Source organism: Nipponia nippon, unplaced genomic scaffold (assembly GCF_047370975.1).
Source record: "Nipponia nippon isolate SJK-2023a ecotype South Korea unplaced genomic scaffold, ASM4737097v1 scaffold_14, whole genome shotgun sequence".
Lineage (NCBI taxonomy): Eukaryota > Metazoa > Chordata > Aves > Pelecaniformes > Threskiornithidae > Nipponia > Nipponia nippon.
Genome location: NW_028262330.1, coordinates 8804721 through 8819525, shown reverse-complemented (window position 1 = coordinate 8819525; position 14805 = coordinate 8804721). Strand labels below are relative to the sequence as shown.

The 14805-nt window shown below is 38.6% G+C and overlaps 1 protein-coding gene across 4 annotated transcripts in view; it reads right to left on the bottom strand.

The window, feature by feature from the left end:
- Positions 1-4710: 4710 nt before the first annotated feature.
- The window catches only part of SMURF2 (SMAD specific E3 ubiquitin protein ligase 2), a 63650-nt gene continuing 53555 nt past the window's right edge, over positions 4711-14805 (bottom strand). For all 4 annotated transcript variants that reach the window (XM_087750994.1, XM_087750995.1, XM_087750997.1 and 1 more), the window contains 9 exons: positions 13635-13845; positions 12014-12117; positions 10399-10513; positions 9788-9966; positions 9161-9298; positions 8823-8943; positions 7182-7383; positions 5268-5343; positions 4711-4977 (listed from right to left, as the gene is read on the bottom strand). In XM_087750994.1, coding sequence (XP_087607120.1) covers positions 4878-4977; positions 5268-5343; positions 7182-7383; positions 8823-8943; positions 9161-9298; positions 9788-9966; positions 10399-10513; positions 12014-12117; positions 13635-13845 — 1246 coding nt within the window. In that variant the 3' untranslated portion in view covers positions 4711-4877. The remainder of the gene's footprint in view (positions 4978-5267; positions 5344-7181; positions 7384-8822; positions 8944-9160; positions 9299-9787; positions 9967-10398; positions 10514-12013; positions 12118-13634; positions 13846-14805) is intronic.

Below are 14805 nucleotides of genomic sequence, written 5' to 3'. Positions count from 1 at the left end.
TGTCAGTGTGAAGCTAGAGTAAATAGTGATTAAAAATTCCAACATTCTGCTTTTACATCAGGTTGCAAGGTCTGTTTCTAGGCCAAGTAGGAGCTGACAATAGGCACTACACCTATTGCTGCAGAATCATCACATGCTATAAACAATACATCGCTTAGTAGAAAATTCAAGTTTCAGCAGCCATGTGTTATGGGCCCTATGAGATGCAAACACAGAGGCATGAATACTTAAACTGAGAACAAATCACATAAAACCAAGCTGATAATTAGTGAAGCCCATTACTGATGTATTCTCCTCTGCTTGACAAAATTGCAGTTTTTAAATAGTTTATCTTGGTAATGAGGATGAACTAAAGCGTAATTTTAAACAGGCTCTCATAGAAGAGTTCTTGTTTAAAATTACATGTGTGAAAAGTGATATAAAAATACTGGAATTAATTGCATTGCATATACAACATTTAAAGCTTGCCATGAGATGGTGTCTCTTACGGAACTGACACACACAACACACTCATGCATTGGGAAGGGGGAAAAAAAATAGAAAAGAACTAAGAAGGAAAAGCCCCCGGCAGCTGGAGATGCTTCCTTTACAGATTAAACAAAACAGCGGGCAGTTAGAGCATGATCTACCTCACTTAACAAAACAAAACCCCCAAAACCTCCACAAAACCAGAAACCCACACCCTGACTTTTTTAACCACCATTTCCAGGGAGCTGCTATAAGCCAGGCTAATTTGAAGTCTTTATCTAAGGGACAATATTTACCAGCTAAGTTGACCAACTTTAACAAGTATTTACCAAATTTATTTACCTTTTTTCTTCCCTTAAGGAAGATGGTTTAGCTTTGCTGAATTTTGAGAGGAGACATCCGTTCACCAATGCTGAGGTAAAGTCCTTGCCCAGACACACGTACGCCACTATGTGAAAGCCAAGTAAGACCCTTTCCGTTTGACTAGAACATTTAGCGCAATCCTTATTGTAGGTAACAGCATGTAAAAAGACACCAGGTTTTAAGTATTTTCTCCTGAAACAAAGCTGAGTTACTTAAAAATGACAGTTAGATTTTGAAATAAATATCTAATTAAGAAAAACTTAAAACTTTTAAAACCGTTGATGCTGTGACAGTGCAAACAGCATACAATTTATTGCTCAACTTCTGCATGGGTACATACATTAAGTACTTAAAAACCATTTTATACAGATTTTTTTTGTTAAAGCTCATGTAACAGCTGGGTGAAAATACAATGATATCAATGCTAAAACACTCTGTAATAAATACAATGGAAATGATAAACTAAGAACTGTCAGTTTGTGGAGGAGTAATTACACTTGTATAAACTAATTACAACTACAGACAAAGCTCTGAGGATGTGGTAGAGCCAGAAACCTACTACATAGTGTAAAGTACAACAAACGGCACCTGTTAACTCTAGGGTGCTGTTTAAAATCTGAAGCAACTGGAGCATGCTACATGAAGCTGTATGACGCATACTTATGATATAGAAGCAAAGCTTTTACTTCCATCAATGCAGCCAGTTTAAACGCACCAGAAGTTCAATACAGATGTAGTGTTGTAGAACAAGAATTTAAAAACGGCTTGTGTGCTCTGGACTTTAGTACAACACAAAAATTTGGTACAAATAAATCAGTTTAGGGAAACTGAAACTATGTGCAAAAAAAAAAATTAGAATACATACTGTACAAAGCACCATTACAAAACTCTTTACACCGAGAAATTAAATCCTCTGAAACTCAACTGTGTACTGTATATTTGAACTCTACAAAAGTCACTGTTCATAATTAAACATTCATAAGGAAAAGCAACAGCATAAAACCATGATGTGACATCTCTCTAAAACAACTAAAGACTGGATAAAGTAAAACCCAGTAAGAGGGACACATTGAAATAAATATTCACATTAATCATGGGGTGAAAGTCCAAGGTTAAAATGCAATACTAGGCTTAGCACCTTTCTGAGGGGAAAGTAGCTGACATGATCTTGAAACAAAATTTTGCAAAGGAATCAACCCTTTAGCATTTTCAGATAAACATCTGACGAGGTGCTTTAGTTAAAGCTCTCAGTCATTATGAAGGTAGAAAGGCACTCAAAATACTTGGTATACAAAATCCTCATCTGTCAGCTATGGCAAGTCAAATGTAGATTTGTCTAGTTTTGCCTATAATATATTAAATTTACAATATTTATCTGTGGCAGTTAAAAAAATTCTCCACGCCATACCAAAATGTTTGGTAGAACAAACAGATGTACTACTAAGGCTGCTGTGAAAATGAATGGTATTTATCAGCTGAGCTAGAGTCTATATTCTGCAGAGCTCATCTCCTCCCTCCTCAAAAATGCTTTTATGACATAAAAGGTGGCCATAACTACGTGTTCAGTAAATCTACCAGCCTGAGCAGGCTGACAGGGAGAAGGTTCCTAGGAGGCGGGTACAGGTGATGTGGTCAGGAGACACTACAGAGACAGTCTTTAAATAGCGCGGAGGTGAGCTGTCTGGTGCAAAGGGAACAGCGGCATACCTTCCCCCTTGAATCGCCTAACAGAGGCCTGACTTTTCCCAAAATCTGGATTAAACTGGATTTTACATTTTTCATGTTTCGTGACCAGGGAGGCGGCAGCCATAGCCTGAGCAAGAGCCGGGGTGGGGGGGGGGTGGGGGGGAAGAAGTCACTTACACGACACTGGAGTGTCTATCCTGTGAGCAGTGGTCAAAAGAACCTGTCTCTGTAAAGTCTCCGTGAATAGTAATTCACACCATACCTCAGAACTTGCAGGGGTGAGGTCTTTGGGAGCGCCTAAAGCGGTGGTCCCAGCCACAGGCAGCAGTACTGAGTAACAAACACACTGGGCAACAGCCTACTCTGCTCTCCCAGGCACCCTGGACAGTTGCGGTGGTAGCTTCTCTGGTAACGGTACCACCCGAAAGCCGTGAATTAGGGATCCCAACTGGAGAGGCAAAGGTACCAGCCATTTTGCATGAGTGCAATAGTCCCTTGAAACGAAGGAAAAAAGGGTCTGATATATTTCAAACCTGGCTGTCAAAGCAAGTTTCTCGGCTGTATGTTTACATCCCTAAGTAGCCTCATCTCTGCAGCCAGCCCAGAATGGGAAGCAAGTCTCTCAGAACAAACCTTCCAGCAACAGCTGTACAAAACAAGAAATAATCAAATGAACATGTGGATTTGGCTCACCAGATTCTTACCACAATTCTACAAAAGTAGTCCGTTGCCCACTATTCTAATACACAACACCACTAGTAGTTTACTCACTGTGGCAGTCAGATTTGGCAGAAAAAGGTTCAAGCTCCACAGAACAGACAGAAAATTAGCTAGTTCATGGTGTGACTTACACTGTGAAAATGGAACAGCTGTTTATATCCCATTCTTTTAGCATTTTCAATACCCTTGACTTTCTTCTCATTGGCAGTGTAAAAATAGTGCAGATTTGATGATTAATTGTAACCTAAGTTAAAAAAACACAACACTGATTGGGAAAAAACGCTACTTATTCCAAATATTCTGGAGAATGCCACCATCTCTTAAGCAGACCGATTTATCTACACACCACGAGCAGATCATACAGATCTTAACTGAGAATTCCCAAACTAACTTCAAAGTTCAGTTCCCTCTACTGGTAGTGCATTTTATTCCTCTTTGAAGAGATCAACCCATGTTATAATTCATATATATACTTACTTCCATCCTACAATCAATAAATTATGTGCTTTTAAAACCTCATTTTCAAAGCACATTAAACATGTTTCAGTTAATACACCATTTTTCCTTAGTTGTAACTTAAACCCACATGTCATGAGCAGCTAGACAAAGATTACAACATGTTTTACCTGATAAATCTTTAGCATCAACAAATATATAATGTGATTTGGCTGCATTCAAACAAACTTTGGTTGACTGGACAGGATGGGTTCTGAAACGAACTGCTGACAGGCTTCTGCTGGCAAATATCACCTCATCAGCACGCTTAAGAAGTTGAAAAATGCAGTGTTTAAATTTAAAGTCAACAGCAACAAAAAATACTCTTGACAGACTGGTTAGAAAAATGCTGTTTTAAAAAAAATCAAAACGTCTCCTGTTCATTAAAAAAAGGTCTATTCCACACGTTAACACAAGTACTGTACCGAATACAGTATGTGTCACTCACACTAGAAATTTTGCTTAAGGAATCTGACAAGTGATATAAATAGGACCCCAAAACATCGTATTTGCAATTCATGCTTGAAAAATATAAAAAAGCCCCCTGTGGTAACCTTTAAGTTGAATTTACATTGCAGAATATAATGTTTTACTATAAGAAAATGCAGTTAACATGTAAGTGGCTTTAATTAAAAAGATTAATGATTCTTTCAGCCAATTTTATGCAAAGTTAGAATAATCCAAAATATTTTTTTCCAAAAATAGCAGGTATAGATGCTGTTCAGTATCATACATTTAAAACAGGCTGAAACGTGACTTGTACCGACTGCTGAAGTTGTGCCTTGGTATCTGAGAATAGAAATCAGGTAGGCAAATATAATAGATTACCTTTTACAAAAATAGTAGTAGTCTTTAAGTATAGAATACTGCTTAACTGTTGAAATGTAGGAAAAGTCAGCATTCTGTATGTTCAAGATATTAGTTTTTAATAGCAGCTGAATGATCCTATGGCAGGAACCACAGAACCTATTTTCTTGAAAAAAAAAAAAAAAAAAAAAAATCCAAAGTTGTCCTTTCCCTCCCAGTGTCCTAGTGTAGAAAAGGGAAAGTTTCCTGTATTTCAAGCATTTCTTGAGTCTTGGCTGAGGGAAGGGCTTTCTGGCTGACAGGAGTATAAATAGAGTCTCAGGTGAGCCTGTGAAGGGTCATTCCACAGCAAACCCACATGTTTCTTCAATGGCAGTTAGCAGCTTCTCGTATAGCTTGTCATAGCTTTCGTAAGGAGGAATGTCTATTCGGTTAAAGCTGCGGACAGAAGGCAGAAAAGTTTCAGCTATCTGGAACTTGAAGCATCACCTAGCAAAGTTCTGTCACGCTTCATTTAACGTACTTGAAACGACGACAATGCAATACTTGACAAAGCCAACAGAACTTCATATAAATAAAAGCGATCTCTAGGTTTCACACCTTTACTACTCTGTAATGGATAGCATTTATTATGTTGGGGGGGGCGGGGGGGGAAGAGTGCTCAAAATATAGAGACAGCAAATTGGTCTTAATCTCTATATCACAACAGAGACCTGACAAACTCTTACCAGGTATGAGCCTTCGGCAAATTATTAGTGCTGGCATCAATCTGGTGTATTGTAAATAGTCGTGGGCCTGCAGCACCTGAAAATCCAGAAAAGATCTCTACTACTACTGTATTGCATAATATGAAATTTCTTTGTTGCACTGCAACGACAACAAAAAGTAACTAAAACCACAAAAAGAGAAAAGCTCTGCACAAAGTTGAAATCGTAAACAAGCAGGAAAAAAATCAAAACAAACCCACAGTGCCTATCAGACCGATTCCTCCCCTCCGCCCACACGTGATAACCATGCAGTTATTTAAACCACTGAAAGATAAACAAGAACAAAACACTGATAAGGAAGCATAAAATACCTGTTTGACACAGTGCACTACATCATTCTAACAGGTTTTTTTAATGTAACTTCTCTCACCCTTCCTGGAGAACAAAACTCACGCAGCTGTGTCTGCCCCCATTTTGTAACAGGTCTGGAGTGGTGGCCAACTCCATTCGAATTCGATAGAAGAGTCACAATACCAACTTCTTGTAATTTTGTTAAATTAATCTGACTATACGGAGATCCCCCTTAATCTCTCTGCTAAAGAAAAGACTGCAGCACAGCAGTCTTTTAGACTTAGTATACGTTGAAGATTTCCCAGAGGACAGAATAAGTTACAAATGCCCTAACCTTAGCAAAACCGGAATTCTTGCCTGAGTAGACAGACATTAAAGAATATAATCCACAGGGTCAGCCTTCCTCATGGGGACTCTGTCCTGTTAAATAAGAACGTGAGCTTCTTGTGCTGCGTTCGTACAACTCGGTCTAAAACCCGACAACCTTCACGTTCAAATCTGTAGGAAAGCAGGCTTCATGTGCTCACAGAAATATTTGTTTTACTAGTACTAAAACTTGCAGCGCAGATGATGTTAACCTGGTGTTACTTCCATTACCGTTCTCCAAACAGCTCACTCCACTGCAGTAACAGTATGCACATCGATACCAGGGTTAGTAGTACTTGTACTACTACTAGTAGTGCAACTCTACTAATAGTACTACCGTGAGGTGGTTAACAGTTACACAGTTTGCCCAAACAAGTCCCTCCACCCTTTGCAATGTTATTTAAGCGCTTATGACAAAGTGCCATACTTCGCTTAAAGTAACTAGGGTCTTAAAAAACCTCAATATTGCTGAGCTTCTCATGTGCCAGAACATTTTAGAGCTCAAGAACAGAGGAAAAAAACAAGGGCTTTTGTATGTGGCAGCTGTTACCATCAAATTTGTGTTCTGTTGGAATCTTCTACCTGTTAAAATGGTTTATGGTCAATGTTTCCCCTGGGCAGTCTTCTCTCATCTTCTGAGAGGGTAAAATAGAAAACGGCTGGGTGCACAGAGTGCCGTGGGCTGCAGCCAGAGCTGCCAGGGCAGAGACGCAGAGCTTCCACTGAAGCTCAGAGGACAGGTCGGTCATTAAGGCGATCCTTTCTGATGCCTGCCTGCGATTGGGTCGCTCTTAAAATAAAAGCGGTCAGCATTACAAAGTGCCTCTGCTGTCGGATCCGCAAGAACACCGCATCTTGGGGTTTTCTGGTCCCAGAGCTGGGCAGGTGATGAGGGCTTGTAAAAGAGAGCAACTAAAAAACAGGCTTCCAGAAAAAACGTAAGGAAAACCCCGCTAAGATCTCCACTGATCAGAACTTCTTGCCAGAGAAGGAAGTGCATAATTGAAACAAAAGAGCCATTTACAGCTGAATAACAAGTTAATAAACAAACACACAAAAAAAGACTATTTGTGATTGTTATTCATCAGACCATTAAAAATCACTCTCAAAAGGTCACATTGCAGCCAACCGGCCTCATTTTCAGCTAATGTTTCTGTGAGGCCTCCTATTGCTTCCTCCAAGTACAGGCATTTCCAGTCACTTCTGGAGAAACCTTACCTTGTAATGCCTTGAAGCCCTGCAGAGGCACTCTGGATGAGCCAGTCACAAACTGGAGAAGTCTCGCTCTCCTCTCTTCATCAAAAAACTCCACAGCTTTCCAGAACCATTTCACGATGTTGCTGTCTGGGGTACAGTGTTTTAACCTAGTATTTGCCTTCCAGTCATTAACATCAATTTTTCCCAGTCCACAAATGATGAGCTGTAAATTTAACATATAATTAAATATTTCATCATTCATCGATACAAAAATGGTTTTGGAGCTAGCCAAATGATGAGTAACTGATTTTGAAAAATCAACCCATTTTATACCAAAGGTAAATTATAGTCTCTCACTAATCTTAAGCAATGCAGAAATGTAACTTTTTTTTTTAAATCTTACCTTTGCACACAATCCATTTTTTAAAAGGCCTCAATTCAAATAAAAAAAAAAAAAAAAAGGCAATCATTTCATAAGCTTATATGAAAAGTGTCTTGACCTGTCAATTAAATAACAGAAGCACAGGTTCTACCCATGCGTGAAAGCGCATGCATAATTCACATCTGAACTCAGTATTTCCTTCTGGAGTGTAGCTGAGGGTGTAGTTTGGCTGGTCCAACTCTGGCCCCCCAAAAGTAATCTTGTTTTTGTCCTACCACACATGTAATACAAATCAGACTTCTCTTCTGATAAAGAGCTTTCAGCGCTTCTAAAATGCAGATCCACAATCCATCAGTTTAAGCTCAATAGGAATATGATTATGAAGACATTTTCTTCTGACTAAGAACACTGGACCTTCCCCTTTCTTATTCTGCATCTGCAAAATGATTCTGGGTTAACGGTGTGGCTGGCTCACTATTGTTGAATGAGAATATTCAGGATAAAAGAAGAGCAATCACTGACATTCTAGTACAGTGAACAGAAGAAAGTATGAATAATTTACCTTGTGGCCATTTCATGTGGCAAAAACCTCAGCTCCGCAGCTAACATATTAGATTTCAGTTTTAAAACAAGCTTAGGATCTATGGGATTTGCCTTGAGAAGATATTGTCTGGATGCTGATCTTGACGTTTTGTAGCACATTTGTTGGTGACAGCACCAGGCAGCACCTTTCTTTACGCTGTATTTACAGGGCCAGTTTAGTCTGGCATAACTCAGCTCTGCAAAACCACATAGCTGCCTGACACCACAGTCAGTGCAGCGCGCTGGAAGGGCTGGGAGCAAGTGGTGGGAGGTGGAAGGGAGCGACAGACTATTTTCCTGGCAGCACCAAATTTAATATCGTGGAACTGCACCGTGAGAAATACACACCAGCACCTCTGCTGGAGTAGCGCACTCTGAAACCATCTGAGGTCACCGCAGTTACTTCTCAGTAGGCTCTGCTGTGTTTTCAGCTATAGGAGAGGGTCTCCTACCACTTCTGCAGTTGCTAGGAAATGTCGCCTTGAGAAACACTCTCACGGCCCTCGGTGGAAGGCACACGCAGTCTCAGTGACTGTGTGACCCGCTAACCTCTTATGCTAACTGCGTTTCTTGTAACACCGCACCTGCAAACCCCTGAAGCACTGGGGATACAGCTTCGCATGTTACTCGGTCTCAGAAGAATGCCTCAGGCTTTCATTGTTACACTTGACGACATAGCATAACATTAGTGGACTGACCTCTAACTCTTTCTCATCAAATGTCTTCAGCAGATGTTGTGGGATTACTTCATTAAATCCCTTCTGTAGAGCCAGAAACTGAGCTTCAATTCCTCGTAAAAATCGCCAGTTTACATAAAGTCTGCAAGCAAGTGCAAATTGGTTTTGTGAAAGATGTATTCAAATACAATAAACCTGCAATTTATCCAGCCAAAAAAAAAAAAAAAAAAGGCCTTACTGACAGGAATACACACAACACTTGCACTACTGCTTAGAAAAAAAACCAACACTGTCAATTACTGCAAATAAGTAACCCACCACAGGAAGTATAAAAAACTTTGGAAAAGATATTGATGTACCTGACATATTCCTTTTTGTTTTCCTCTGTCACGGGGATGCTTTTGCCATTGGGTTTCAGTTCATGTTGAATAATTTCCCCGTACGCATTGTGTTCCACACAAAACGTATGGTCCAAGACTCCCGTGATATCATTCTCACTGGTGGAAAAAAAAAAATAAGCAAGTGACTCAGTGAAAACATATTCTGCAAATATATTCCAGCCATAATATATCTGACAGACATCACACTTCAGTTTTTCAATAGCATTTCAAATTACTGCTTGGAAGCAAACAGTGAACATACATTTTTACTATGTTATGTTTTAAAACCATTATCAAAGTCTCAATGTTATATTTTAGTAACATGTTACTGTTAATAATAGGCAAAATTAATACATTAAAATCTACAAACTGAGCACTTCACAGCTCAGTAATCATTTATCTCCCTCTCCCCGCCCCCCAAATTTGAATACCTTGAACATGTTAAGCTTTTAAAAAGGTGAATTGTACAAGAAAGATGTTTCTTAAATCTGCCTGAGCGGGAGATCAAAAATATACTTCATTTCTTTTCAACTGGATTTAGGAACATTATCACGTCTTAACTGAGACAGAATTCTAACTTTGTAAGATATAATACACAGTACATACAGTATCCAGACTAAGCTGTTATGAAGATCAGGGTCAACCAATTCCATATCATCCAAAGTAATTGGCTTCCCTAGCAACTGCTTATAGAAAGGCAACGTGAAGCCCCCATCAATATAGTGTCCGTGAAACACAGCCATCCCCATTATCCGTCCCACAAAATGGAAATATGATAAGTGTTCCTAGAATTGAAAGAAGAGATTAAATCATTCAGCTAAATAAAACCTCCAGGTTACATCTGCTGAATACAAAATAAAATTTCAATACAAAAGAAAAAAACCCAACATACATAGAGCTTTTTGTTTTGTTTTGTTTGTTTTTATACACAGCACGTTGAGTATATTGCTTCCAGTCCAGAAGTCTTAGTACTAAGAATCAAAATAAACTTAATTTCTCCCAAAGGAAATATAAATAGACATCTTACAGAAAATTAAGAACACATTTGAGACGTTTCTTTGATCAGTACTAAAAATAAATTATCATATTATTGCACAAATTCAGTCTCAGGCAATACTAATGTGAGAATTTGGTTCCTAAGTCTAGAACACTCTCCAGATGTATTTAATTTCTAGTCATAAAACAATCATTTACAGAACGCATGTTACCAGTCGTACCGGGTTGACTGCAGAGTCTGGGTTGATTTGCAGTGTATAGATATCATCTCGGGAATATTGGAAGAGACCGTAATACGGATTCAACATTTCGTGTGACAACAGGTAGAGCCACTCCCTGAAGAAAATAAAATTTGTTGTGTACTTTAGACACATGCATTCCTACACTGATAATCTTTTCAGAATAGTATGATTTTTAACCTTACTGTTAAACATAAACGTGAAGAAAGTTATCTCTGAACATGCTTAGATAAGGCTGAGATCAGAATTATTTTTACTGGCTCAGTAACTGCACAGCCCCTGACAGCTGATGTATTTCCCAGCTTTCCAAGATTTTTCTCCGGGTTACTTATTTCCAGGAGAGTTTCTGACTGTAATTCTCCTTTATCCATTACACATTGAGACAAGACACTATGTATTCTATTGACTAGACTACAGAGATGTTCGAGTCAAAGCTTTTAATATAAACTGTCTTCAGGTAACAGACATATTTAATTCAAGTTTTAATTACATGTTCATAAATCAGTAAATAATGGTCTAAGAATTGGGAAAACCATAACATTTTCTAGCTTGGTCTTCCTGTATTCATGTACGGAAGATGGCAAAGGCTCCACGGCATACAGACTAGAAACAAAACCCATGCCAAAAAATACTAGCAGCTACTTTGGAAAACAGCAAGCAATAACATCTGTACCTTCTTTATTTTGAACACTATTATCATCATCAAACAATTAGTATTAACTGATTCAACAAGGCTGTTTTACTAGTTATGACTAATTAGCATGTTAAAATATTTAGGAATGGATGAAGTGAAAACTCCACTGGCCATCTGCAAACTCATGACGATACATGCAGCGTAACAGCCTGGGTCCCAGGGGTTACTTGCCATACACCAACTACGGATGCAGCAGGTGGGCTGTTTGGGAGCATCGTCTGCACTTTGAAATGAATACTAATGGTAAAAAAATGCAATGAATGCTCCTAACTGAGTCAACACTCATTTAGAGAGCAGACCCAGAGGCGGGGAATATTTTTGGTGAAGTAAACCAGCATCTGTGCCATTGGCCAATACAATTCCTAACACTGTTTTAACATGTCAAGAATATCTTCATACAATCAGTAAATGTCACTTTTTATAAGCAAGTGAAAAATAACCTCACAGACTCCTGACAGACTTTTGTTGCCTACTAACTGCTAGTTTTTAATGTTTTGCTTCAAACAGTAGTGACAATTTGCAATAAAGCACATTTTTTGACCAAAGTTCTGCCACAAAGCCAAGTATTTAGTGGTATAAATTCTCAGATACCCAAGCTTTACTAACCAAAGAAAAATACAGTAGTTTCAATAGACACCAAAAGCCTGTCTCGCATATATGACAGATATCTGATGCGATCTATGACGTGTTTTGATTTATTTACAATATATTAGTTATTTTTGCAGTTTTTCCTTTAAAATACTATCTGAAAATACATTCTTCTGACATACAATCTGTTACAGAAATAAATATAAATAATGGAAAAAGAAACAGGGCTGATACGAGGCTGGTTTAGGATTCAAAGCACAGGCATAGATGGTGGGGTTGGGGTGCAGGGGAAGAGACAGAGGACGGACTGTTTACCTGGCAACACCTCCATAATCAAGGCCTTCCTCCCCACGAAATTTTATCATTAATCGTTTCCACAGGTCTTTTGGCCTCATCTTCATGACTTGCCTGTAGGATTCCTGTAAACACATAACACTCTTATTAACTGCTATTCACAGACAAGCAGCTACTACTGTTTATTAGAAATGGAGTCTCAGACTTTGAGCCTGAAGGGGATACTATTTTCCTAGATACTAACCAGTTTCTCAAATCACAGACTGTTACTTAGTTTTCTACAAATGTGATAACACTTGTCAGATAAAACAGACATGTGAGAAGAACCACCCTCTGTTAAATTTCCAGAGGTGTACAGTCATCAGAACATTCTCTCTCTCATGCTCACATAACTTACAAAAAATTAAAATCTGTGTCAGTAAACTCCTTTTGTTTTGCATAAAGGCTCACAATTTTTGCAGTCTGAAAAGCCAACAGTGGAGCTTCTACTCTGGGTGTAACACATGCAAACCTTCAAGAAGCATCTTAAGAACAGAAGCATCATCAGTGCCATCCCCGTAAATCTACAGAATTAGTCCTCTATCAGTAAGAGTTCACCAAGAAAACACAAGAAGAAAGCTGAAAGAGGCAGAACAAATGCTAGTTTTTAAAAAGGAATTAAACCAAAAAAGTCTAGTTTTTACTTATGTCCAGTATGGGTGCCCCAATCTTTGGCTCTGCAGAACAGAAGAAGCAGGTGTGTCTGGGACCCAACATAGTCAAATTTTCAGAACAAGAACATAATAATTTTCACTGCTGTACAGGAGCCTTTCCTCTTTTTTTTTTTTTTTTTAGTTGATTATGAACTGATTTGACTGTCTCCAAAGGGAAGACAAATCTTACTTGGCTGGAAAAACTGTGACAACACAGAGGGGCTGTCAAGTTTGTGGGTGGGGTAAAAATGCAACAGGGATAGGTGATAAAGTTCTCAAGACAACAGACTGTTCTCCAGAAAAAGCCAATGAATTATAACTGTGTTTAATCAATTCAGCAGAATAATTCTGCTGAATAATGTCACAAAATAAAATGCAGATATCCCACTGTGGGCATCTCTGGTCATTCAGAAGCCTAGACACCTAGACAATTCCTAAAATTGGTCTGATTCTCGGGGGGGTGGGGGTGGGAATCAATCAGAACTGAGATGCTAAGTAATCCAAACTCCAAAGATGAATGCTATTCAACAGTAATTTTACTTAAGTTACAATAGATCAAAGATCATTAATAATTGTTTGGTTTTCAATTTGTAACATTCCCTCTGTAACAGACATTAGCGTTCTTATATCCAAGGAAGAAGTGTATCTTCAAATACATGAAGTGCTTGGACTCCTTCCTCAATCCCTGACACAGGCTGTACATCTCCAGCCACAGGGAAAGCTCTCCTCATTTTTCTTTTTCTCTACAGGGTAAATACATCTACTTCAACTACACGACTGTTCTTACCATCCCCTTGAAATGCTTCCTCTTCCCATTTGCCACCCGTAAAATTCCAGCTTTAACTCCAGACTTCAAGATTTCATCTAACTGAATGACTTCTTTAGACAGTTATGAACAACCCTCCTCCCCTTCCCTCAATGTTAAGAAACGGGTCAAATTCTCAAATTACCTCAAAAATCTCTTCCCTGGAGACCTCAATACGACAATGGCCAGCTTGAGGTTGCTGCTGTGACAGCTCTTGCCTCAGGATCTTGAGTTTCTGCACTAGGTCTCGCTTGTACCTTGGCACAGTCAGACACTCTGCCTCATCTGGAAGCTGACAGAGGGACACTACCTGCTGCTGCTGCTGGTGTTGCTGATCTTTAAGTTGGTTCTGGCGGCTAGAAACAAACACAGCTGTTTGCAGATATTCAAGTCATATGCCCCCTATTTTCTTGAGAAGTTTCTTAAAGCTTAAGTCTTTGTAACTAAACTACTTTCAATTTACTATGATTATTACTGTGATTACACTAAAAATGTCCAGGTCCAGCAAAAAAGAAATTCAGAGAGATTTTATCCTGACTAAAGACATATGCTTCTGTCTTTCTTGGCAACTATCAGTTGTTTTTAGGGTTTGTTATTTCTATTAGTACTACTCTACAAAGTATGTAAAAGGTTATAGCACTATATAGTAAGTTATTATCCACACAATTTTACTACTAAGCTGCTGACACTGAATTTCTCAGATACCATTTCCATATTTCCTTTGCGTGTTTTGCCTTCCTCCATTTTAAAATTCAGGGATCTGCCAAACACTATGCCTCTAATCTACAGTCAATACCATAGTCTGTTTTAAATGGCTTGTCTGAAAAAGAGTAAGCTTACAAAAAGATGTTTGTACTGGCAGCTTGGCAAGGACCTTGTCCCTTGTACCTGGCCTAGTCTGGACCACAGGAATGTGGGAGTTCACATGTAACCAATTGGCACAGATAAACAAGTATTTTTACTAGCAATTCTAAGAGATTTTGTACATCTAACTTCTTACTAGGAAAACTAAATTAATCGTGTTGCAGAGATGTCCTCTCTTGTGTCGTTTCTCGTACACAGTAAGAGGGTATTTTTATAGCTTTTTAGTACGGCATTTCCAAACAACACAGGATAAAAGTTGTATTTTACCTAAACCATGAGAATACCTCTGTGTGGAACACATGAGAATACCCGAAATTTACTGGATAAATAAGAAAGGTTACAATTCAGAATGTTTTCCAGTGGAATGTTAATAAATTGGGTTTTTTCAACATCAAAGACCAACAAATATTAGATGGAACCAAACACAGTTTTAATATATTTAAAAATTTCAG